The sequence below is a fragment of the Pristiophorus japonicus genome, chromosome 1 (genome assembly GCF_044704955.1).
Source record: "Pristiophorus japonicus isolate sPriJap1 chromosome 1, sPriJap1.hap1, whole genome shotgun sequence".
Classification (NCBI taxonomy): domain Eukaryota; kingdom Metazoa; phylum Chordata; class Chondrichthyes; family Pristiophoridae; genus Pristiophorus; species Pristiophorus japonicus.
Window position 1 is genome coordinate 484,505,558 of NC_091977.1, and position 25,386 is coordinate 484,530,943.

General features: G+C 46.5%; 1 protein-coding gene across 1 annotated transcript in view; it reads right to left on the bottom strand.

Annotated features, from left to right (window-relative positions):
• Nucleotides 1–25,386, bottom strand: part of LOC139276970 (ALS2 C-terminal-like protein) — a 212,465-nt gene that overhangs the window by 69,929 nt on the left and 117,150 nt on the right. Inside the window, exons 7-9 of the mRNA XM_070894971.1 lie at nt 25,193–25,321; nt 10,548–10,658; nt 9,147–9,217 (exon numbers count right to left, since the gene is read on the bottom strand). Of these exons, the coding sequence (XP_070751072.1) occupies nt 9,147–9,217; nt 10,548–10,658; nt 25,193–25,321 (311 nt within the window). The remainder of the gene's footprint in view (nt 1–9,146; nt 9,218–10,547; nt 10,659–25,192; nt 25,322–25,386) is intronic.

A 25,386-nucleotide genomic window follows, 5' to 3' on the forward strand; every position in this document is an offset into this window, starting at 1 on the left:
TACTTCAGTGAACTGCTGCATATCACTGGATAATGATCAACTCTCACAGGCTGAAGCCAAGTCAACCTGAAGGTTTTTGTTTCTTCCTGGAAAGTAAGAATTCGGTGTAAACTACTTCTCTATTTACTCCCGATTCCCACAGTCTACCAGAAATTGCACCAGAACGCAATTTTGATAAGCCAACAATTGCTTTGAAGATGGCGGTTCTCCGATGTCCTTGCATTGAATAACACTTTGAAAACGTTGCTGCCCCACAGGAGGGATCTCTTCTCTCATTGATTGGGAGAGATGTTCCACCCTAACATAACCAGATTCCACCTGCTGGCATTTCTCATGACAGAAGTCGATTGCTACTGGAGGGTCAAGTAGCTCTGATGATTAACAATTAAATTGCTTCAAGGAACTAACTGTACTTGTATTACTTGTTCAGTGAGGCCTCACCAAGAGCTGTAACCTCCTGACCGGCAAGGTTACTTCATCTCCAACTGCACAGCACTCCCTCAGTAGTGCAGCAGTGTGTCAGGCTAGATTATATATTCAAGTCATAGAGTAGGTCTCAAATCCACAATCTTCTGGCAAGAGTAAACAAGTCGAGATGCTGTTGCCAGTTTCACACTGGATGAAGAAAAAAAACGGGATGCCTGATCCAAGGAGTTTTATTCAGTTTATATAAATTAGTCAGCATTTTCATCAGGGTATTTTGTAGAATGATATTGTTGCAATCGGGTTATAGTGAAGGATCCATTTTATGTTAACACCCTCCATTTTGTAACCATTTTGCTAGCAACAGTATTCTGGAAAATGTCCAAAATCGACCCAAGTTTCCAAGGCACCTTCATGGCTAGTATAAGTGTCATAAAGATAGCAGTTTTGTTACTTGTGTAGTTCTGACCTTCTGGTAGATACACGTCAGTTTGAAGAGTAGGGGGCCGAAATTGCGTATGGTCCTGTTTGGGGGCGGTAACCTTGGCGAGGCACGACTTCCTGTGCCCGGTGCAGAACTCTCTCCCTGGCAGCAAAATTGGGGTTACCGCCCCCGAGGTGAAGTGGAATGCGATGTCTTGCGCTCTACTTCCTCTTGGGGACAGTAAGCACACGAATGTTGCAGCGCTTCGCGTAGCGCTGACGCGAGCACAGGACTCTCCCCTTCCGTTAAAAGGGAGGTCATGCTGCGAGTTCCACGGTGGGGCGGGAGGCCTTCACTAGGCAACTGGGGATGCGGAGTGTCGTGGTCTCAGCCCGGCACAGAAGCAGAGTGTTGGGTTGCATCATCGCGGCACGGACCCCACGAAAAAATATCGGAACGCCGTCCAGTGAGTCGGCCGACAGGACAAAATGGTGCCGTGCACCTCCCCTTTAAATTTCACCCGCGAATGGAGTGCGGCCCAGTTCAGGACCCACAAGTCTGGCACCGACATTGCCTACAGCAGGCTCATGGGGTGCTTCCCAATTTCCAGCACAGGGTGAAAATGGGACGATACCGGTTTTGCACCTCCGCTAACTCCCGTGCATTTCCGCGGGAGCCAGTAGCGGCCCCACCCCGCCGGGCAAGAAATCATTTGCGCCCCGTTAGTGCCCCTCGGAGGCACTAACCATGCAAATTTCTCCCCCTATATGTTTACCTTTACTGTACATACTAGGGGCTTTATTTTCTCCACCATTGGGCGCTGTTTTTTTGGTGTCCGCTGATTTCTTTTGGGAGCAATCTTGATTTTGCAACTTTAAAGTTTGTATGCCGGCGGCGATTGTCAGCACCAGATTTTTTGGCGCAGGTCTGGTTGAAAACTGATTTCCGTGCTGTTTTTGGCTCTTTTTGGCTATTAACAGATTTTCGCCAACACCGGTTTTTAAAGGACAGCGCACAGTGGCCTTAAATACCGATCAGAAAAACCCTACGTTAACTTAAGGAAATCAGCGCTGAGTATATTTCTGAGTTTTTGGAGTGAGGGAAGAAGACAACTTAAAAAATAAATTCATGATTTTTGGAGAGGGAACTCAGAATATAACCCGGAAAATTAATTTTTCCCACAGAATGTTAGAAATTTAATTTTTCCATGTTATGTGAGAAGGCAAATTGCGACTCCACCCCACCACAGAATCTCTGCTCACGGGGCTCCAGGCACAGGTCCGAGGAGTGCCCGCCGGCCGGCAGCAGGATAGCTCCCTTGGTCGGACACAAGCACAGGAGCTCGGCACTTGGATTTCACCCCCCCCACCCCCCAGCTCAGCTTGTAAAGAAGCCCGGGGGGGGGGGCGGGAAGGGGGGTGGCAGGTGGAATAAGGAATACAAGCGCCGAGCTCATGTGTTTCTGTCCGGCCGAGGGAGCGATCCCGCCTGCATGCACTCCAAACTGTGCATCAGAGATGGACAATACAGCAGCAAACATATGCATTTCAGCAAAAGATCTTAGTGCCATAAATCACTGTGCGTCACGTCTCCATAGAGGCAGAGCTTAGTGTTGCGCTTGTGCGCAGACCAGGGTGTGGTCCGTTCTACTAGGGCCTTCACCCAGCAAAGGTGTGTGCTGTGCTTCAGAAATACTGTTTCACTATAACAAGAATAACAATATTAATAATAATAATTATGGGTGCAAATTTTACTATGTCTTATGTAGTAAGGTTGGTTTACATGCATGCCATGCAGAGGCAACGGATAATACGATGCCACCATCGCAGAAACCAAATCGCTCGGGCATTAATGGGGAGGAAGCCATATCCCGATCGAACCTACAGGGACAAACACTCATACCTATACCTGACTGAGACAGACAGCATTCACAGGCTGCGATTTAGAAAGGAGGTCATCACCGAGATCTGCCAGCTAATCAGGGCAGTCATACAGACAAGAAGTGGCAGGAGGACTGCCCTACCTGTGGAAGTGAAGATTCCTGCAGCACTTGCCTTCTATGCTTCTGGCTCATTTCAAGCAGCAATTGGGGACATGTGCTGCATCTTGCAGCACGTTACACATTGCTGCATTCGACAGGTGATTGCTACACTGTATGTCAAAAGGGACCATAGAAACATAGAAACATAGAAAATAGGTGCAGGAGCAGGCCATTCAGCCCTTCTAGCCTGCACCGCCATTCAATGAGTTCATGGCTGAACATGAAACTTCAGTACCCCCTTCCTGCTTTCTCGCCATAACCCTTGATCCCCCGAGTAGTAAGGACTTCATCTAACACCCTTTTGAATATATTTAGTGAATTGGCCTCAACTACTTTCTGTGGTAGAGAATTCCACAGGTTCACCACTCTCTGGGTGAAGAAGTTTCTCCTCATCTCGGTCCTAAATGGCTTACCCCTTTCCTCAGACTGTGACCCCTGGTTCTGGACTTCCCCAACATTGGGAACATTCTTCCTGCATCTAACCTGTCTAAACCCGTCAGAATTTTAAACATTTCCATGAGGTCCCCTCTCATTCTTCTGAACTCCAGTGAATACAAGCCCAGTTGATCCAGTCTTTCTTGATAGGTCAGTCCCGCCATCCCGGGAATCAGTCTGGTGAATCTTCGCTGCACTCCCTCAATAGCAAGAATGTCCTTCCTCAAGTTAGGAGACCAAAACTGTACACAATACTCCAGGTGTGGCCTCACCAAGGCCCTGTACAACTGTAGCAACACCTCCCTGCCCCTGTATTCAAATCCCCTCGCTATGAAGGCCAACATGCCATTTGCTTTCCTAACCGCCTGCTGTACCTGCATGCTAACCTTCAATGACTGATGTACCATGACACCCAGGTCTCGTTGCACCTTCCCTTTTCCTAATCTGTCACCATTCAGATAATAGTCTGTCTCTCTGTTTTTACCACCAAAGTGGATAACCTCACATTTATCCACATTATACTTCATCTGCCATGCATTTGCCCACTCACCTAACCTATCCAAGTCACTCTGCAGCCTAATAGCATCCTCCTCGCAGCTCACACTGCCACCCAACTTAGTGTCATCCGCAAATTTGGAGATACTGCATTTAATCCCCTCGTCTAAATCATTAATGTACAATGTAAACAGCTGGGGCCCCAGCACAGAACCTTGCGGCACCCCACTAGTCACTGCCTGCCATTCTGAAAAGTACCCGTTTACTCCTACTCTTTGCTTCCTGTCTGACAACCAGTTCTCAATCCATGTCAGCACACTACCCCCAATCCCATGTGCTTTAACTTTGCACATTAATCTCTTGTGTTGGACCTTGTCGAAAGCCTTCTGAAAGTCCAAATATACCACATCAACTGGTTCTCCTTTGTCCACTTTACTGGAAACATCCTCAAAAAATTCCAGAAGATTTGTCAAGCATGATTTCCCTTTCACAAATCCATGCTGACTTGGACCTATCATGTCACCATTTTCCAGATGCACTGCTATGACATCCTTAATAATTGATTCCATCATTTTACCCACTACTGAGGTCAGGCTGACCGGTCTATAATTCCCTGTTTTCTCTCTCCCTCCTTTTTTTAAAAAGTGGGGTTACATTGGCTACCCTCCACTCAATATGAACTGATCCAGAGTCAATGGAATGTTGGAAAATGACTGTCAATGCATCCGCTATTTCCAAGGCCACCTCCTTAAGTACTCTGGGATGCAGTCCATCAGGCCCTGGTGATTTATCGGCCTTCAATCCCATCAATTTCCCCAACACAATTTCCCGACTAATAAAGATTTCCCTCAGTTCCCCCTCCTTACTAGACCCTCTGACCCCTTTTATATCAGGAAGGTTGTTTGTATCCTCCTTAGTGAATACCGAACCAAAGTACTTGTTTAATTGGTCTGCCATTTCTTTGTTCCCCGTTATGACTTCCCCTGATTCTGACTGCAGGGGACCTACGTTTGTCTTTACTAACCTTTTTCTCTTTACATACCTATAGAAACTTTTGCAATCCGCCTTAATGTTCCCTGCAAGCTTCTTCTCGTACTCCATTTTCCCTGCCCTAATCAAACCCTTTGTCCTCCTCTGCTGAGTTCTAAATTTCTCCCAGTCCCCAGGTTCGCTGCTATTTCTGGCCAATTTGTATGCCACTTTCTTGGCTTTAATACTATCCCTGATTTCCCTAGATAGCCACGGTTGAGCCACCTTCCCTTTTTTATTTTTACGCCAGACAGGAATGTACAATTGTTGTAATTCATCCATGCGGTCTCTAAATGTCTGCCATTGCCCATCCACAGTCAACCCCCTAAGTATCATTCGCCAATCTATCCTAGCCAATTCACGCCTCATACCTTCAAAGTTACCCTTCTTTAAGTTCTGGACCATGGTCTCTGAATTTACTGTTTCATTCTCCATCCTAATGCAGAATTCCACCATATTATGGTCATTCTTCCCCAAGGGGCCTCGCACAATGAGATTGCTAATTAATCCTCTCTCATTACACAACACCCAGTCTAAGATGGCCTCCCCCCTAGTTGGTTCCTCAACATATTGGTCTAGAAAACCATCCCTTATGCACTCCAGGAAATCCTCCTCCACCGTATTGCTTCCAGTTTGGCTAGCCCAATCTATGTGCATATTAAAGTCACCCATTATAACTGCTACACCTTTATTGCATGCACCCCTAATTTCCTGTTTGATGCCCTCCCCAACATCCCTATTACTGTTTGGAGGTCTGTACACAACTCCTACTAACGTTTTTTGCCCTTTGGTGTTCTGCAGCTCTACCCATATAGATTCCACATCATCCAAGCTAATGTCTTTCCTAACTATTGCATTAATCTCCTCTTTACCCAGCAATGCTACCCCACCTCCTTTTCCTTTTATTCTATCCTTCCTGAATGTTGAATACCCCTGAATGTTGAGTTCCCAGCCCTGATCATCCTGGAGCCACGTCTCCGTAATCCCAATCACATCATATTTGTTAACATCTATTTGCACAATTAATTCATCCACCTTATTGCGGATACTCCTTGCATTAAGACACAAAGCCTTCAGGCTTGTTTTTTTAACACCCTTTGTCCTTTTAGAATTTTGCTGTACAGTGACCAGTTCATTAATTTCCCTATAACCACACAGGTAATGCGAGACAGGGCTGTGGGGTTCTCCAGAATTGCTGGCTTCCCCAAGGTACAGGGTGTGATCGACTGTACCCACATCGTCTTGAGAGCACCCCTGGACGACTCTGAGTTTTATCGCAACAGGAAAGGGTTCCATTCCCTCAATGTGCAGCTCGTCTGTGACAATCTGCATCGGATCATGGCAGTGGATGCCAAATATCCAGGTAGCATCCATGATGCTTTCATCCTACGTGAGAGCATTATATCTACGGTGTTTCAGGAGCTGCCAGAAGGGCACAGCAGGTTGCTCGGGGACAAAGAGTACGGGCTCGCCACCTGACTTATGACCCCCCTTATGCAATCCCCGCCTGAGCCAGTGTCGGCACATGTCGCACATAACGACACAGAGCATCATAGAGAGGACAATTGGCATACTGAAGCAGCGTTTCTGATGCCTGGACCACTCTGGAAACTATCTGCAATACGCCCCTCAGCACGTCGGTCAGTTCAATGTCATGTGCTGCACGGTGCACAACTTGGCCATCATAAGGGGCCAGGCACTGGACATTGAAGATCCTCCTCGAAGGGGGGGGGGAGGAGGACGAGGAGGCTGACAACGAGGATGAGGAAGAGGAGCAGCAGAAAGACGAGGAGGAGCAGTAGCAGGAGGAGGAGAACAAACCCATGTCACCACCTCAACCCGCAGGACGACGGCAGAGGAGGCGGCTTCATGCACTTATAGCCTTAACTAGAGACTTGCGTCAGCGGCTACTCCATGATCGCTTTGCTGCCTGAAGGCTAAACGGCCCGACAATGTTGACTCTTTGCACCTGTTAGTGTGAAAAAATAATGTCCATAATAATATACGTAATGTGTTGGTTTATGTTAATTTAATTCAAAAAATAATGTGCAGGATTTCTGCTTAAATTTAAAAAATAATTAGGTTTATTGAACAGTAGTACAGTTTTACCTTAATAACAAATATTGAATCAAACTAAACTTTTCAATGAAGTAAACAACTAGCAGCAACAAAGAAACAAACTCTAGCTGCAGCCACCTCTCCTTCCCCTTATTCAAAGACCTTAGCGCTGTGCACCCCTCTTGCCCCTGTTGTTGCCTCTACCCCTACCCATGCCCATTGTCTTAGAATTCTGCTTCCTCACCCTGACTCCAAGGCTTTTTCTGCTTTCTGCGCAAAGGCGCATTTGTTGTTGGTGGGGTTGGACAGGGACAGACCTAGCAGACAGTATGTGGAAGGTCCGGGTTCCCCTTCGGACTCTTCTTCAGTCTGTGGATCAACCCACGGCACACTACCTGAGGTTGGTCTGGGGATTGGAAAGTGAGAGTCAGCAGTTGATATTGCCCCAAAACAATTGGCAGCGACAGCCTGGGTGTGTCCACTTATTGCAGTAGCTATCTCTGACATTCCCTCCCTAATCTGTCCCAACACTGCATCAGCTGCCTCTGACATTTCCTCCCTAATCTCTGACATTCCCTTCCTAACCTCCAAGATCCCCTCCCTCACCTGTCCCGACACTGCTCCCATTCCTCCAGACAGTGTTACTACTTCTACTGGCAGTCCCGCTAATTCTACCCTCTTCCCACCCATGGTGTCCAGGAGCGATCTCGTTAGTTGTATGCTCTCGCTACTCATTTCCATGATCTGTCCTATGTCCCCTGCATCCTGCATTTCAGGTTCAGCTCTCCTTCCCACCCTCCTCGGCGGTCTCCCAGGTGTGGCTTGCTGCAACCCACTGGGACACGCAGCCTCAGATTGTACCCCATGAAACATCGTGTCAGTTGTATCGCTCAGCAAAGGGCTTGACATCCTCAGGGGGTTCCATTGTAACCAATTCATTATTGGGGTCTTCCTGCTGCCCTTCATTGTCCAACTCATCCTCGTCCTGAAGTTGAAGAAGAATATCTGGACTGACGGCTTCCTGATCTTCTGCTTCAGCTTCTGTCTCTTCCTGATGCGCAACATCTGTAAAACATAAAGAGCAGATGTTTGGTTAGCAGCAGGGGAGGGGGCAGAGGGGGCAGGGTGACATGAGTATGCGGGTCACACAGTGCAAGCTCTTTTCAAAGACCACGATGCCATCCCAGACTGTGCAATTTTCAGGGTTTACCCTTACTCGATAACCTGGACCCAGCGTTCACATTGGTGGTTGATCTTCTCTTGCGAGATTTAATCATATCAGTGATCCTCTGTTCCACGTTAGTTGCAGCCTAATGGCGCACCTCCTCCAGTTTTTGACCTTTCTCGGTTGATCTGTGACACCTTCCTCTGCAAAGATGAAAATAGAATTTTTTAAAGAGAGGGTCCTTCTGCTGTGCATAGTCACATTTAGTCACATTTACAAATGTAATTCCAGTGCATAAATAAAAATATTACTTACAGTCACTGCTTGGCCAAGGTCCTGCCACTTCTTTTTGATCTGTGTGCCGCTTCTCGGGGTCATGGCCACTGCATTAAACTCTTCTGCAACTTGGTCCCAAAGTTTTACTAGTAGAGAGGGTTTCAGTTTCTTTTGTCCCATTCTCCCTTTGTTCTTAAGCGCATCCCATCTCCTCTCAATGATGTCTACCAGGGGCTTAATTTCTACTGCTAGAAATTTCTTGGCCCTTCCCCCTGCCCGTTCCCCTTTGAAATCTCTTGGCCCCCCCTTCTCCTTCCCTTTCCCCATTCCTTGGATCCATCTTTTGCAGCTAAAATGTAAATGTCCAGATCCAGCTCCGATCTCAATGTGTTCTCACAAGCTGCTGATCCAGACCAGATGCTCGGATACACCGTCACGTGGAAAAAGTTTTTTTTCCGGCGCATGCTCACTGACTTTTCGACGCACACATGAAGCTCCACCCCCAGGTACCGCAGCACCAAAAATTACATTTTACTTTGGCGAAAGTTTCATTTTTTTTTGGCGCAATCGGGCACAAAAAAATCGGCCATACATCCTCATGGGCGCCAAAAATTGGCAAAGAGGAAAATAAAGACCTAGGAGTCAAGAAAGCGTTTGGTAATGTGCCAAAGCACATTATGAAACTTTCATTTCTGATACCATAAGTCAACAGATCTTTGGAATGCTGAGCTGATTCAACTTTAGGTAAACCAAGGGTAACGTTCCCAGAATGCTGGACATGATGTAGAATTCCTGCTCACCTTTCAGAGCTGGTATCAACCGGTGCTTCCACCCACAGCTTGTCAAGCTTGTAGCTGTTACTTTCAGAACCCTAGTGAAAGAAAGGAAAAAGTAAAAGTAAAGTAAGTAATTCCACAACAAATAATGCCAGAGGCACCAAGTAGCCAAAGAAGTGTTTGAACCCAAAATCTAGGATGACACTTGAGTACTGTCAGCCTTGGGTCAACGGTAGCACTCCCAACTCGGAGCCAAAAAGCTATGGGTCAAGCCCCACTCCGGACACTTAATCCATGCTGACACAACATCGCAATACTGAGGGAGATGAGCCGTTAAACTGAAGCCTCGTCTGTGCTCTCAGGTGGATGTAAAAGATCTGTTGGCACTATTTGAGAATGAAAATTTTGGTCTCCTGGACAATATTTATCCTTCAAGCAATATCACTGAAACATAATTTAGTTAATTGCTGTTTGTGGAACTTTGCTGTGCACAAACTGACAAGGATCTAACTTTGGCCCCTCCTATTTAACATCTACATACTGCCTTTCAGCAATCGCATCCAAAAACACGTCGGGCTCCATGTGTATACAGACGACAACCAGGTCTACCTCCTCATCACCTCTCGATGCCTCCGCTGCCTCTGTGATGTCAGACTGCTTGTCAGTACTGGATCAGCAGAAAATTCCTCCAATTAAACATTGAGAAAACCGAAGCCATTGTCTTCAGCCCCCACCATAAACTCCGTTACCTAGCCACTTATTCCATTCTCCCTCCTTGCTCACTGTCTGAGCCTGAACTAGAGTGCTCTTGCGTCCTATTTAACCCCGAGCTGAGCGTCTGAAGCCATATCTTTGTCACAAAGACTGCCTACTTCCACCTCCGTAATATTGCCTGTCTCTGACCCTACTACAGCCCTCTGCTGCTGAAAATATCATCCGTGTTTCGGTTACCTCCAGACTCTACAATTCCAACGCTCTCCTAGCTCACCTGTCTTCCATCCTCCATAAACTCCAGCTCATCCAAATCCTGTATCCTAACTCGCACCAAGTCCCGTTCATGCATCACCCTTTGCTCGCTGACCTACATTGGCTCCTGGTCCAGCAATGCCTCAATTTTAAAATTCTCATCCTTATGTTCAAATCCCTCCATGGCCTCGCCCCTCCCTATCTTTGTGACATCCTCTGACCCAACATGTCTGTGAGACCTTTGCGTTCCTCCAATTTTTCCCTCTTGTATATCTTCGATTTCCAATGGAAACCATCTGAACCCTTCGATTAGATTCCAGCCTGTAACTCATTCCCAAGTTTTCAATATTCCGTGTATATGTGTGCTCTCCATTCCATTATTTCCAAACCAGAGCACCAAACAAGATCGTCAAATGAAACCGCTTTTCTGTTCATTTCTCTGAATGCAGAGCTCTTTACCTGAATGATCACCAGGCTGTCGTCAAAGAGCAAGAGCCTGCCATCTCCGCAGGAAAGTGGGATGTTTTTGCTGTCTTCTCGAAGCCGGCGCTCTGGAAGAAACAAAAGATCCTAAAAAGAAAAGAATTGTGTGTAAGCCAAGGTGGAGACAAACGCTGCAGGAGAATGTACATAGATCGATCACGCATCATTCTCAACATGCAACCACATGTACATCACGGAATATGCTTTTCCCCATTTCCCCCTTCTCGCTTGGAGAATTTGACCTTTTATGGGTACGGTTCCACTGGTCCCATGAACCCCGGGTACTGAGCCATTCATCACGGGGTGAAGACTGGTGTCAGACACTGCGCCGTCAGTCTCACTGATCCTGGTGGCTCCAGGGTGCGCAAATAACTAAGGCATTTTAAGGCAATGCCTTTCTCACCTCCAGAATCGATTATTCCATTGCTCCACTGCCTGGCCTCCCATCTTTCAACCTCCATCAACTTGAGCTCATCCAAAACTCTGCTGCCCGTAACCTAACCCATACTGATTCCTGCTCACACATCACCCATGTTCGCTGACCTACATAGGCTCCCAGTCCACAAACGCCTCAATTTTAAAATTCTCATCCTCATATTTAAATCAGTCCGTAACCTCCTCCAGCCCTCCAAGACCCCTGCGTTTCTCCAAATTTGGCCTCGTCAATCTCCCACTTTCTTCACCCCACCATTGGTGCCTGTGCAATCAGCCAAATCCCTCCCCAAACCTCTTTGCTTCACCACCACTCTCTCCTCCTTCAAGAGGCTGCTTAACACCGACCTATTTGACCAAACTTTTGGTCAGCTCAGCAAACGTTTCCTTCTTTGGCTCAGGAATTATTGTCTGATTGCACTCCTGAAGATCGAATGGGTAAATTGGAAAAAGGGATTCTCCAGCCAAAGGTAGCTACGTGGGATGCCATCTGGCCACAGAACAGGAAATGAGATGGGTGGGCTGTAAGCAACCCCCCAACTTATTAACATGTCACCATTGGGCCTGCATCCGTTGCAGATGTAGGCTGTGCTTGGCCTGCCCCCACCTCATCTCATCCCCACAGAGCCATAGAAATTCTAGGGTGCTGCCAATTGCGGCAGAGACCTGGTGTTATGGGTGTCAGCCTCATTTTTCATTGCACCCAGGGCATGAATGTTGCTGGGCGCAAAGGTTAAGGAAGTTGATCCTATACAATATAGCACAGTTCAGCAAGTAAAGCAGGAGAATGAATAGTTTGGGAAGTGCACAGTGTCATGCATAGTAGATGTATAGTTAGGGTAAGTGATCTGTTACCAATCACTCAGGGACCAGCAGTTTTGTTCCCTTGGGGTATCAAAATTAAAATTTGGGCAGCAAATCACACCACGCAGTGCGGATACAGACTTCACAGTACCCAAATGTCACTCCTTGCCAAACAATTTGCCTTATTTGTAGTGGGACATATATCAATGGAGTCTTGACGTACTGACATGTCCAAATATATGAAGGTTGTGTAAAAAAAGGGGAACACAATGTTTTCATAATCTGTGGTCACCAAGTACTGTGTCTGTGAGCCTCTGACACAAGTTTGCCAGAATCTGTCTTCTGACTCATATCATTTCTGGCAGAAGTTCCTGCAACTTTCTGATGCTCAACAATTAACTAACATTGAATTGAATTGAATTGAATAGTATCTTTTCCCCCGAGATGGATATTTTACAAGTCACAGTGCGGATTTTGTCCCCTACGGGGCACAACGGACATGATTTTTGCAGCATGACAGCTACAGGAAAAATGCAGGGAACAGCGTCAGCCCTTATACATGGCCTTCTTCGACCTTACAAAGGCCTTTCACACTGTCAACCGCGAGGGTCTATGGAGCGTCCTCCTCCGTTTCGGATGCCACCAAAAGTTCGTCACCATCCTCCACCTGCTCCACGACGACATGCAGGCCGTGATCCTTACCAACAGATCCATCACAGACCCAATCCTCGTCCGGAACGGGGTCAAACAGGACTGAGTCATCGCCCCAACCCTCTTCTCAATCTTTCTCGCCGCCATGCTCCACCTCAATGTCAACAAGCTCCCCGCTGGAGTGGAACTAAACTACAGAACCAGTGGGAAGCTGTTCAACCTGCGCCGTCTCCATGCCAGGTCCAAGACCACCCCAACCTCTGTCGTTGAGCTACAGTATGCAGATGACGCTTGCGTCTGCGCACATACAGAGGCTGAACTCCAGGACATAGTCGACATATTTACTGAGGCGTACGAAAGCATGGGCCTTACACTAAACATCAGCAAGACAAAGGTCCTCCACCAGCCTGTCCTCACTGCACAGCACTGCCCCCCAGACGTCAAGATCCATGGCGCGGCCCTGGACAATGTGGACAACTTCCCATATTTCAGGAGCCGCCTATCAACAAGAATAGGCATCGATGACAAGATCCAACACCGCCTCCAATGCAGCCTTCTGTCCCCAAAACTGCAATCAAGCTCATGGTCTACAGGTCTGTAGTAATACCCACCCTCATGTATGGCTCAGAGACATGGACCATGTACAGCAGACACCTCAAGTCACTAGAGAAATATCACCAACGATGTCTCCACAAGATCCTACAAATCCCCTTGTAGGACAGGCGCACCAACATCAGCGTCCTCGTCCAGGCTAACATCCCCAGCATTGAAGCACTGACCACACTCGATCAGCTCCGCTGGGCAGGCCACCTAGTTCGCATGCCAGATACAAGACTCCCAAAGCAAATGCTCTACTCGGAGCTCCTTCATGGCAAACGAGCCAAAGGTGGGCAGAGGAAACGTTACAGGGACACCTTCAAAGCCTCCCTGATAAAGTGCGACATCCCCACTGACACCTGGGAGTCCCTGGCCCAAGACCGTCCTAAGTGGAGGAAGTGCATCCGAGAGGGCGCTGAGCACCTCAAGTCTCAACGCTGAGAGCACACAGAAAACAAGCGCAGGCAACGGAAAGAGCATGTGGCAAACCGGTCCCACCCCTCCCCTCAACGACTATCTGTCCCACCTGTGACAGAGTCTGTGACTCTCATATTGGACTGTTCAGCCACCAAAGAACTCACTTCAGGAGTGAAAGCAAGTCTTCCCCGATTCTGAGGGACTGCCTATGATGATAGTAGAAAACCAGGCAGAATACAGAGTGCAGGGGGAAATTGATAAAAGATACAAGTAGGGCAAAAAGAGAATGAGAAAGATTAGCAGGTAACAAACGGAACACAAAAATCCTTTATAAACATAAAATTGAAAGGATAGTTAAAAGGAATAGTGGGCCGATTAGGGACAAAAACAAATTCTTCTTGTGAAGACAGAGGGGGCATGACTGAGGTACTAATGAGTACTTTGCATCTGTTTTCACAAAAGAGGATGAAAAAGAAAAAGAAAAGAAAGACTTGCGCTTATATAGAGCCTTTCACGACCACTGAACATCTCAAAGCACTTTACAGCCATTAAAGTACTTTTGAAGTGTAGTCACTGTTATAAGGTGGGAAATGTGACAGTCAATTTGCCCATAGTAAACTCCCACAAACAACAATGTGATAATCTGTTTTTGTTATGTTGATTGAGGGATAAATATTGGCCAGGACACCGGGGATAATTCCCCTGCTCTTCTTTGAAATAGTGCCATGGCATCTTTTAAGTTCACCTGAGAGGACAGACAGGTCCTCGGTTTAACGCCTCATCTGAAAGAGGGCACCTCTGACAGCGCAGCACTCCCTCAGCATTGCTCAAGTTCCTGGAATGTGACTTGGACCTACAACATTCAGACACGAGGCAAGTGTGCTAACTACTGAGCCACAGCTGACATTAAGACATGACGTTAATGCCACATTAGAGGAGGGGGGAAGTAGAGGGCTCAAATTTCTCCAACCCTTTTTTCTGGCACCCTCACCCGAGGTTCACCGCTTTTGTCCGCCTCCAAGTGCACCGAAAAAAATCGTCCGTATTCTGGCCGCTCAACAGCCTCTCCAGCGTGGCCCAATGGATTGGGGCGGAGCCAGGTCCGGGACCGGGACCGCTGCACATGCCTGCTAGAGTCTGCGCGTATGTGCTGTAGCTCCTGGCAGGCCGCTTCTACAAACACGCACTGCAGGCCGTGTGGGAGGGGCCTGAAGCACGCCGTTCCTAGCCCTGGCCGAATGGGCTCCCTCATCAGCGGCCCGCTGCGTTCCCTAAGGTAGGACTTCTATTTTTTATTTGTTATTTACTGATTGATTTTGGTGCTTTAGGTGCAGGCTTCCTTCTATTTTTTTTTATTTGTTATTGATTGATTGCTTATTACTTTGATCTTGGTGCTTTAGTGCAGGGTTCCTTCTATTTTTTATTTGTTAATTAATTGCTTATTACCTTTTGTGCTTGGTGCAAATGTACTGCTTTGTTTCGTGGCCCTCCACCTGGTGATATCGAGGCCAGCATCTCGCTAACCCCCTCCCCCCGCCACCGCTGCCTTCCCGGGCCGACAAGTAGGATTTACTTGATTTCTATTAGCACGTTACTTGTTTGTGCTTTTCCTAGCAATGTTTGGTGCTTGGTTGTATTGTTTCAGGTCCTCACCGGTTCCCTTCCCACCCCTACCCCTCTCCTAATCTCCGCCGATGTACTAATGTGTGCTGCTTTCTTCACTGCCCGCAATGTTTTTCAGAGCTGGCCAAAGTCGATTTGGAATAAGTTTTAGCTGGCCAAAATGGCATAAATGGCCAAAACTGGCGTAAGTGGCTGGGAACGCCCCCTTTTGAAAAAAAACTAAAGTAAAAAAAAAATCGTACCTAACTAAGTTACTCTGGAGCAAGTTATTGGGAAAAATGGCGTTTTTCAACTTACGCCAGAAAAACCAACTTACTCCAAAAAAATTGGAGCAAGTCATGGCCAAAATTGGGTCCATTGGATGGGATAAAAATAGAAAGAAAGGAGGTGCTAAATAGGTTGGCATCAAAGTTAACAAGTCACCCGGTCCAGATGGGATGCTTCTTAAGTTCCTGAGGGAATTAGGGTGGAGATAGAAGAAGCTCTGATCACAATCTTTCAATCCTCGGATATGGGAATTGTAAAGTCCTTACTCTACAGTATGAAACCACACGAGGCACATTCTGGGGACAAGGTCACTCTGTGACCTTAACTCTTTATTCACAGAACTCCAAAGACGATGACCCTGCGTGGGACCTCCCTTTTTATACCTGTGTGATCAGGTAAGGAGTGTCTCCCACAAGTTCACTCCTAGTGGTCAAGGTGTGCATCTAGGTTGAGTGTATACAGTAATACAGTGGTGTTATATTGTGGTTACACACATGACATCACCTCCGACCCCCCCCCCCCCCCAAAGTCTTATTGGGATCATAGGTTTAGTCTTTCAGGTGGTCTACGCTCCCTCGTGGAGTGCCGCAGTTGGGGCTCTGGTTGTTGGACACTGACGTGAGTGTCTGTCACCTGTGGTGATTCCGGCCTGTCCGGGCTGACCGCAGGGACTGTGCATTCTTCTGATTGCTCTTATTGCTCGTTTACTGGTGGTGTGGTGAGCTCCATCTCATGGTCTTCTTCAGGTTCCTCCGTGTCGATGCAGAACCTTTTTTTTTTTTACTTGGTCCAGATGCTTACGGAATATCTGAACATTGTTAACTTTTACCACGGTGACCCTATTCCCCTCTTTGTCAATTACAGTGCCCTCAAGCCATCTGGACCCCATGGCGTGATTGAGGACGAACACAGGATCATTTATTTCTATACATCTCCCCCTCGAATTACGATCATGGTACTCGTTTTGTGACTTGCGCTTGCCCTCAATTATGTCGGTCAGGACTGGGTGAATGAGGGACAACCGAGTTTTGAGTGTCCGTTTCATTAGTAGCTCTGCAGGCGAAACCCCCGTGAGATGCAATAGGCGGCATTGTAGGGAGGGTCCTTGAATCCTGAGTATACCTTGCTTGATGATTTGGACCGCACATTCCACCTGGCCATTGAAGGACGGCTTGAACGGCGCAGTCCTGACGTGGTTGATGCCATTGCCCGACATAAACTCTCGGAATTCGTAGCTTGTGAAACATGGGCCATTGTCACTAACCAGGATGTCCGGCAAGCCATGGGTTGCAAAGATCGCACATAGGCTTTCCACGATGGTGGATGACGTGCATGAATTAAGAATGATGCACTCAATCCATTTCAAGTACACATCTACCCCAATAAGGAACATCTTAACCATGAACGGGCCCGCGTAGTTAACATGAATGCGTGACCATGGCCTGGTGGGCCAGGGCCACGGGCTGAGCGGGGCCTCCCTGGGGCATGACCCAGCTGGGCACACATCGTGCACCTGCAACCACAGTGTTCCAGGTCTGAATCAATTTCAGGCCACCAAACATGTGACCAGGCAATGGCCTTCATCAGCACAATGCCTGGGTGCTCGCTGTGGAGTTCCCTGATGAATGCCTCCCTGCCCTTCTGGGGCATAGTAGGCAGTCGGCTTGGATGAAGAGCTCATCCATCAGTCTGTGGAACGGTCTGACCTCCTCAGGGCATGCTCCGTGTGCGGGCGCCCAATCCCCAGTAAGGACACATTTCTTAATCAGGGATAGGAAGGGATCTCTGTTTGTCCAGATTTTGATCTGGCGGGCTGTGATGGGGGAGCCTGCGCTGTCAAAGGCATCGACAGCCATGATCATCTCGTCACTTTGCTCCGCTGCCCCCTCAGTGGTGGCCAGTGGAAGCCTGCTGAGCGCATCAGCACAATTTTCAGAACCGGGCCAGTGCCGGATGAAGTAGTCATAAGCAGCCAGTGTGAGAGCCCATCGCTGTATGTGAGCTGATGTGTTGGCTTGTGGTCCGTCTCTAATTCAAACTTCCTACCAAAGAGGTATTGATGCATTTTTTTTTACACCATAGACACATGCAAGCGCTTCCTTCTCGACCATCCCATATCCCAGTTCTGCTTGAGAGCGCGACCTGGAGGCATAAGCCACAGGTTGTAGTTGACCCTCAGCACTGCCCTGCTGCAACAGGCACCCAACCCCATAGGACGATGCATCACATGTCAAAACCAATTTTTTACAGGGGTCGTACAGGGTCAACAACTTGTTTGAACAAAGTAGGTTTCGCGCCCGATCAAAAGCCCGTTCCTGACAGACCCCCAAAACCAATCACAACCCTTACACAGGAGCGCGTGTAGCAGCTCCAACAACGTGCTCAAGTTCGGCAGAAAGTTCCCGAAATAGTTCAACAATCCCAGGAATGAACGCAACGCCGATGTGTTGCAGGGCCTGGGTGCTCATCGAATCGCCTCTGTTTTGGGCTGAATCCCATCTGCAGCAACCCTCCTGCCCAGGAACTCAACCTCAGGAGCTAAGAACACACATTTAGACTTCTTGAGTCGCAGGTCTACCCGGTCCAGTCGGCGTAGCACCTCCTCCAGGTTGTGGAGATGTTCCTCGGTGTCTCGACCCGTGATGAGGATGTCGTCCTGAAATACGATCGTTCCAGGAATGGATTTAAGCAGGCTTTCCATGTTTCGTTGAAAAATCGTGGCCACTGATCGAATGCCAAACGGGCACCTATTATAAACAACAGTCCCTGGTGCGTGGTGATGGTGGTCAGTAGTTTAGATTCGTCGGCCAGTTCCTGGGTCATATAGGCTGAAGTGAGGTCCAACTTGGTGAACAGCTTGCCTCCTGCCAGCGTGGTGAAGAGATCCTCCGCTCTCAGGAGCGGGTATTGATCTTGTATGGACACCCGATTAATGGTGGCCACAGATCCTGACAGAGCCATCCGCTTTTAGGACGGGAACGATGGGGCTCGCCCAGTCGCTGAATTCAACAGACGAGATGATGCTCTCCCTCAACAGCCGGTCCAATTCGCTCTCGATCTCTTCCCGCATCGCATACAGCACCGCTCTGGCTTTGTGGTGCACTGGCCTGGCGTCCGGGATGATGTGTATCACTACTTTAGTGCCTTTGAAAGTCCCGACAGGTTGGAATAGTGAATCGAATTGTTGTAGGACTTGTGAGCATGAACTTCGCTCCACAGATGACATTGTGTGAACATCCCCCCATTTCCAGTTCATCTCGGCTAACCAGCTCCTCCCTAACAGTGCGGGACCATTACCCGGGACAATCCAGAGCGGCAGCTGATTCACTAACCCATTGTGTGTGACAGCCAACATTGCACTGCCTAGCACCAGAATGATTTCTTTAGTGTAAGTCCGTAATTGTGTCTCAATATGTGCTAATTTGTGTCTACTGGCTTTGAGTGGCCATAGCTTCTCAAATTGCTGAACGCCCATGAGTGACTGACTGGCCCCAATGTCCAGCTCCATGCGCACAGGGATGCCGTTTAATAAAACCCTCATCATCATTGGTGGCGTTTTGGTGTATGAATTGTGAATATTCGCCACATGGACCTGCTGAACCTTGGCGTCCATCGATTTGCCCCAAAAGTCATCCTGCCTCAAAATACCCTCTTCTGGTCCATCCGCCTCATATATTAGTCTGGTTGCAGACTTCCTGCACATTCGAGCTAAGTGGCCACTGAGATTGCAGTACTTGCAGACAAACTGTTGAAATCTGAAAGAGCTAGCTGAGTGTTTTCCCCCACACCTCCAGCATGAGTTAAAGTTTCCATTGTTGGGAACAAGGGGACTATGGCCAGGCATTCCGCGCTGACTGTCCCTTTGACTGCTCTTAAGTACCCTATTAGAGAGTGTCAATGGCCTCATCCCGGGCCGCATTGTCCACTGTGATGGCGTGAATGTCCGTTCAGCCTGCCATTGTCTCTGTTGAAGTCCTACTCTGGGGTCTATTGCTGCCTGGGAGTGTCAGACTGCCCCTGCCTGCCTGCGGGGCTCTGAGTTGCATTGATGATGTTGACTCCCTGATCCATCGCCGTGTTAGAGGCAGAATTGCGCGCGTTTATTATTTTCGTCTCATCCTCCCCTGCCATGAAAGTTTGAGCTATCAACAATGCCGTTTCCAAGGTCAAATCCTTGGTCTCAATTAATTTGCGGAAGATTCCCGCATGACCGATGCCCTCGATAAAGAAGTGCCTTAGCATCTCCCCCCTGTAGGCGTCTGTGAACTTACAGAGGCCAAACGCCGGAGGTCCGCTACAAAGTCTAGTATACTCTGTCCTTCACGATGTCGGTAGGTGTAGGATCTGTGTCGGGCCATATGTATGCCACTCACTGGTTTGAGGTGCTCCACGATCAATTTGCTAAGTTCTTCAAAGGTTTTGTCCGCCGGCTTTTCGGGTGCTAGTAAGTCCTTCATGAGCGCATAAGTCTTTGGTCCGCAGCTGGTCAAAGGATGAGCCCTTCGCTTGTCGGCCGCTGCATCCCCCAGCCATTCTTTCGTAACAAAGCTTTGCTGAAGCCTCTCGACAAAATTGTCCCAGTCTTCCCCAACACAGTACCGTTCCTCTGTGCTAACGGTGGCCATTCTCATGGGTCATGAATTCCCGTTTCTCGTCGCCAAAGTAAAGTCCTTACTCTACAGTATGAAACCACACGAGGCACAATCTGGGGACAAGGTCACTCTGTGACCTTAACTCTTTATTCACAGGACTCCAAAGACGATGACCCTGCGTGGGACCTCCCTTTTTATATCTGTGTGATCAGGTAAGGAGTGTCTCCCACAAGTTCACCCCTTGTGGTCAAGGTGTGCATCTAGGTTGAGTGTATACAGTAATACAGTGGTGTTACATTGTGGTTACATACATGACAAGAATTGTGCCAGTGGACTGGAGGATTATAAATGTTACACCCCTATTTAAAAAAGGGGAGAGGGATAAACCTGGTAACTACAGGCCAATCAGTCCAACATCTGTGGTGGGAAAACTACTAGAGACGTACGTCAAGGACAAAATTAATTCTCACTTGGAGAAATATGGGTTAGTAAGGGACAACCAGCACAAATTCGTTAAAGGCAAATCTTCTCTGATTAACCCGATTGTGTTCTTTGATGAAATAACAGACAAGGTAATGCAGTAGATGTTGCATATATGGACTTTCAAAAGGCATTTGACAAAGTACCTCATAACAGACTTATGCGGAAAATAGAGGCGTGTGTGATTAAAGGGACAGTGGTAACTTGGGTACGTAATTGGGCAAGAGATAGGAGACAGGGAGTAATGGTAAACGGATGTTCTTCTGACTGGAGAGAAGTATGCAGCGGGGTCCCCCAGGGGTCAGTATTATGAACAATGCTTTTCTTGCTATACATGAATGATCTGGACTTGACTATGGGGAGTAAAATTTAGAAGTTTGTGGATGATACAAAACTTGGCAATGTAGTAAATGGTGAGTAGCATAGTAACAGACTTCAGGAGGACATAGACAGACTCGTGAAATGGGAAAACACATGGCAGATGCAATTTAATGCAGATAACTCGGAAAGGATGCACTTTGGGAGAATCAACATAAATATTATCGAAATGGTACTGTTTAGAGGGGGGTGCAAGACCACAGGGGCCAGGGGGTGTATATTCATAAATCCTTGAAGGTGGCAGGACAAGTTGATAAGACATTTAAGAAAGCATAGGGGATACTTTGCTCTGTAAATAGGGACATTGAATACAAAAACAATAATGTCATGCTAAACCTTTACAAGTCACTGGTTATGCCTCAGTTGGAGTATTGTGAACACAATTCTGGGAACTATTAGTAAGGATGTCAAGGCCTTGGAAAGAGGGGAGGTTTACCAGAATGATACCAGTGATGAGGGACTTCAATCACATGGAGAAATTGAAAAAGCTGAAATTGTTCACCTTAGAACAGACAAGGCTAAGGGGAGACCCAAGAGGTATTTAAAATTATGAGAGGCTTTGATAGTTTCTCCCTACTTGCTCTGTTTCCTCTGGCAAGTATGTTGATAACCAGAGGTCATAGATTTAAAATAATTGGCAAAAGAACTACAGGGGAACTGAGGAGAATTTTTGTCCACAGAGGGTTATGATGATCTGAAACACACTACCTGAAAGGGTAGAGGAGTCAGATTCCATAGGAACTTTCAAAAGGCAATTGGACATGTATTTGAAGAGATCTCATTTCTGGGTTATGGGGAGAAAGCTGGGGTATAGAACTCCCAGTCACTCCAGTCATTAAGGGGGACAGAAATTACCAAAATAATGCTATTTGTCACCTTCCAGTTTCTCTTCCAATCCCCTTCCCGAAGACCCCATAACTAGATTCTGCATCTCCCAATGTCATAGGCCATGACGAGCTCATGTGTGACATTGTGACCAGGGAATGGAACATTGCTTTGCATGAGAGAGAAAGAAAATAACTCACCAGGGTTTTTAAAAGGAAGATTTGCATAATTTGAAAGTTAGTGATAGAGTAGGCTAATTATACAACGAATGGGAAGTGGCGGCTGATTCAGTGAGGCTGCAGCCACCGGCCTTGGATGCCATCCACATGAGCAGGTATTAGCTCAATTCAGCATTGCTGATGATAGAGGACAGCATACTGCTCCCCGGCTAAGAAAATGTTCCCAACGAACATCAATTACTTTATCTTTGATGTTTCAATCTCCTAAGAAGGACCTGCAATGTCATTGTGTGGGGCCCAGATTTACAATAATTGCTTCCAGTCTGTTTAGGGAGCACTTCCGTACAACAGATTACCAAAAAGGAAAGGGCACAGAATTGGAGGCAATGTTGCGACACGGGTTGGAAATTGGCTGGGAGGCATGATACAAAGAATAAATATAAAGGGAATATACTCAGTTAGGATGTGCATTGGTGTTCCCCAGGGATATGTACTGGGGCATCAGCAAGATTTTCCCCATATATATATCAATTTATTATGTACGTCCAAGTTTGCAGATGACATTAAGTTACGGGGCACAGTGGTGCAGATGGGAGCAGTTAAAAAGGGACAAAGACAGATTAAGCGAATGGGAAATCTGTGACAAATGAAGATCAATGCGAAGAAATGGGAGGTCATCCACTTTGGCTCTAAGAAAGACAACTCAGAGTACTTTCTAAATGGTGAGAAACTAGGAACTTTGGAGGAGCAGTGATTTAGGTGTCCATGTATATAAATCACTAAAAGACAAGAGGTAAAAAAGCAGTCAAAAGGGCTAATGGAATGCTGGCTTTTAACTCAAGAGGGCAGAATACATTGGGGAGGCTGGAGTACTGTGTTCAGCTCTTGGAACTACATCTCAGGTAGGATATATTAGCCTTGGAGGGGGTGCAGCGCTGATTCACCAGTAGGTACCAGAGCTTAAAGGGTTCAATTACAAGTATAGGTTGCTTAGACTTGGCTTGTATTAACATTAGTATAGAAGATTGAGGTGTCATCGAATTGAGGTATTTATGATAAAAGGATTCAATAGGGTAGATAAAGAATAACAGACGGTAAGATCTACAAAAAGGAGCATGAAAAGGAACTTGCAAGCAATATCAAAATCAACACAGAATTTTTACAATTATATTAGGAAAAAGAGGGTGGTCAGAAGCAATGTTGGCCCCTTGAAAACTGATATCGGTGATATTGTCAGTGATGTTGTCAGTGATATCGGTGATATTGTCAGTGATGTTGTCAGTGATATCGGTGATATTGTCAGTGATATTGTCAGTGATATCGGTGATATTGTCAGTGATGTTGTCAGTGATATCGGTGATATTGTCGGTGATATTGTCAGTGATGTTGTCAGTGATATCGGTGATATTGTCGGTGATATTGTCAGTGACGTTGTCAGTGATATCGGTGATATTGTCAGTGATATTGTCAGTGATATCGGTGATATTGTCGGTGATATTGTCAGTGATATTGTCAGTGATATCGGTGATATTGTCAGTGATGTTGTCAGTGATATCGGTGATATTGTCGGTGATATTGTCAGTGATATCGGTGATATTGTCAGTGATGTTGTCAGTGATATCGGTGATATTGTCGGTGATATTGTCAGTGATATTGTCAGTGATCATAAGGAAATGCCGGACATGTTGAATAATTACTTTGCATCAGTATTTACAGTAGGGGACGAGTTTAACATGCTGGAAATCCAAGGAAACTAATATTGAATCAGAGACAGGGACTCAATAAAATTAATGCAAGTAAAATCGCAGTAATAAGAAAATAATGGCACTAAGGAGTGACAAATCCCCAGGGCCAGATGGTTTCTATCCCTGGGATTGAAAGGAAGTAGATGAGCACATTGCAGATGCCCAACTATAATCTTCCAAAGTTCTCTCGATTCAAGAACCGTCCCTTTAGATTGGAAAATTGCACGTTTCACTTTGCTTTTTAAGAATGGTGAGAGAGGGACACCAGGGAATTATAGACCAGTTAGCCTAACATCTGTTGTTGGAAAATTGCTAGAGTCTATAATTAAGGGTACGGTGACTGAACACCATGAAAACTTTCAGCTGCTCAGAGAGCCAGCATGGACTTGTGAAAGGTAGGTCATGCCTGACAAACCTGAGTACATTTTTTGAAGAGACGACTAAAGTAGTGGACAGGGGAATGTCTATAGATGTTATTTATATGTTCTTAAAATAGATGGGAGAATGTACATTGCAAATAGTCTGGACGACATCTAGATTGTAGATGCTGTAAGAGCCAGCTGATATTTACCTGTCATTTTTCATCTGTTTTTTCAGTTGAGAGCCATACTAGCCACATAATGGGATAGAGTTTCCATTAGGTTGCGCTGCTACCAATTTTTCCAAAATAGCCCAAACTAATGCAAATGATAGAGGAATTTCAAGCCCGTGTTATATTCAGTACAAATAGAGTTTCCATGATCTTTTGCGCTGGTTTAAAAAACATCTTACTGGAAGCCTGCCCCACCTACAAAACTGTCCACGTGCCCAGTTCGAATTAATCACCAACACAGGTTCGCTAATTGCGCCCATCTATGGCCCTTCGAGGAGGTTCTTACAATTAAGCTTTTTGTTTAAGTGTCAGAGCACTGTTTAAAAGCTTTTAAATATTAAAAAATATTTGATTTACTAAAACTGACAACTGTACACCAATGAACCGGTAAATGGTTCTGTATAGTTCTTTTATAATCATTTTCAGTTATTTAAAATTGGGTTATTAACAGGTGGTGGACTGGACATTTATTCTAAAAACTTATTTTTTGTGAAAAACCCATTTTCAGCTGTATTAATAAAACTGCACCAGGTTACCACTGTTAAATATATCAAGGCATGCTGTAATGTAGGAAACACAGCAGCTATCCACACGCACAACAAGGTCCCACGCACAGCAATGAAATAAATGACAAGGTCATCTGTTTTTTTAAGGTGTTGGTTGAGGAAGAAATGTTGGCAAGAACACCACGAGAAGTCCACTGAGATCTTGTACATCCACCTGAGAGAGAGAATGGGGCCTCGGTTTAACGTCTCATTGATAAGATGGCACCTCAGACAGTGCAGCATTCCATCAGTACTGTGTCAGCCAAGATTATATGATCAAGTCGGAGTTAGAACTGTGTGTTCAAGGTACATTCCAGAGATGAGCCAAGGCTGACACATACTTCTGTCGACCCAAAGTGATCTAAATTGGGCATTAGTGTTAGAACCATTTCAAGTCGATGAATTAACGGATTCTGGTTTAATGAAGACAATGGAGAAACGGAAGGGGTAATAACACCTAGAAGAGCACTGAGCATAATGTGCTTCCTACTCACTGTTAATTTGCTTCCAAGAGAGTTCCATAGGGTCTTGGTCAGAGTTGCCACATCCACTGTCTGTCGGATCCATTTGTCCAGATCTATGAAGGTTGCAAGTGCATCTGTGATGCGTTTTGTCTCTAGGTTCTGGAAATGACAGAGAGAGAAAATCCCTAAACAATTAAACTGAATTTTTAACTTCTTTAATATAC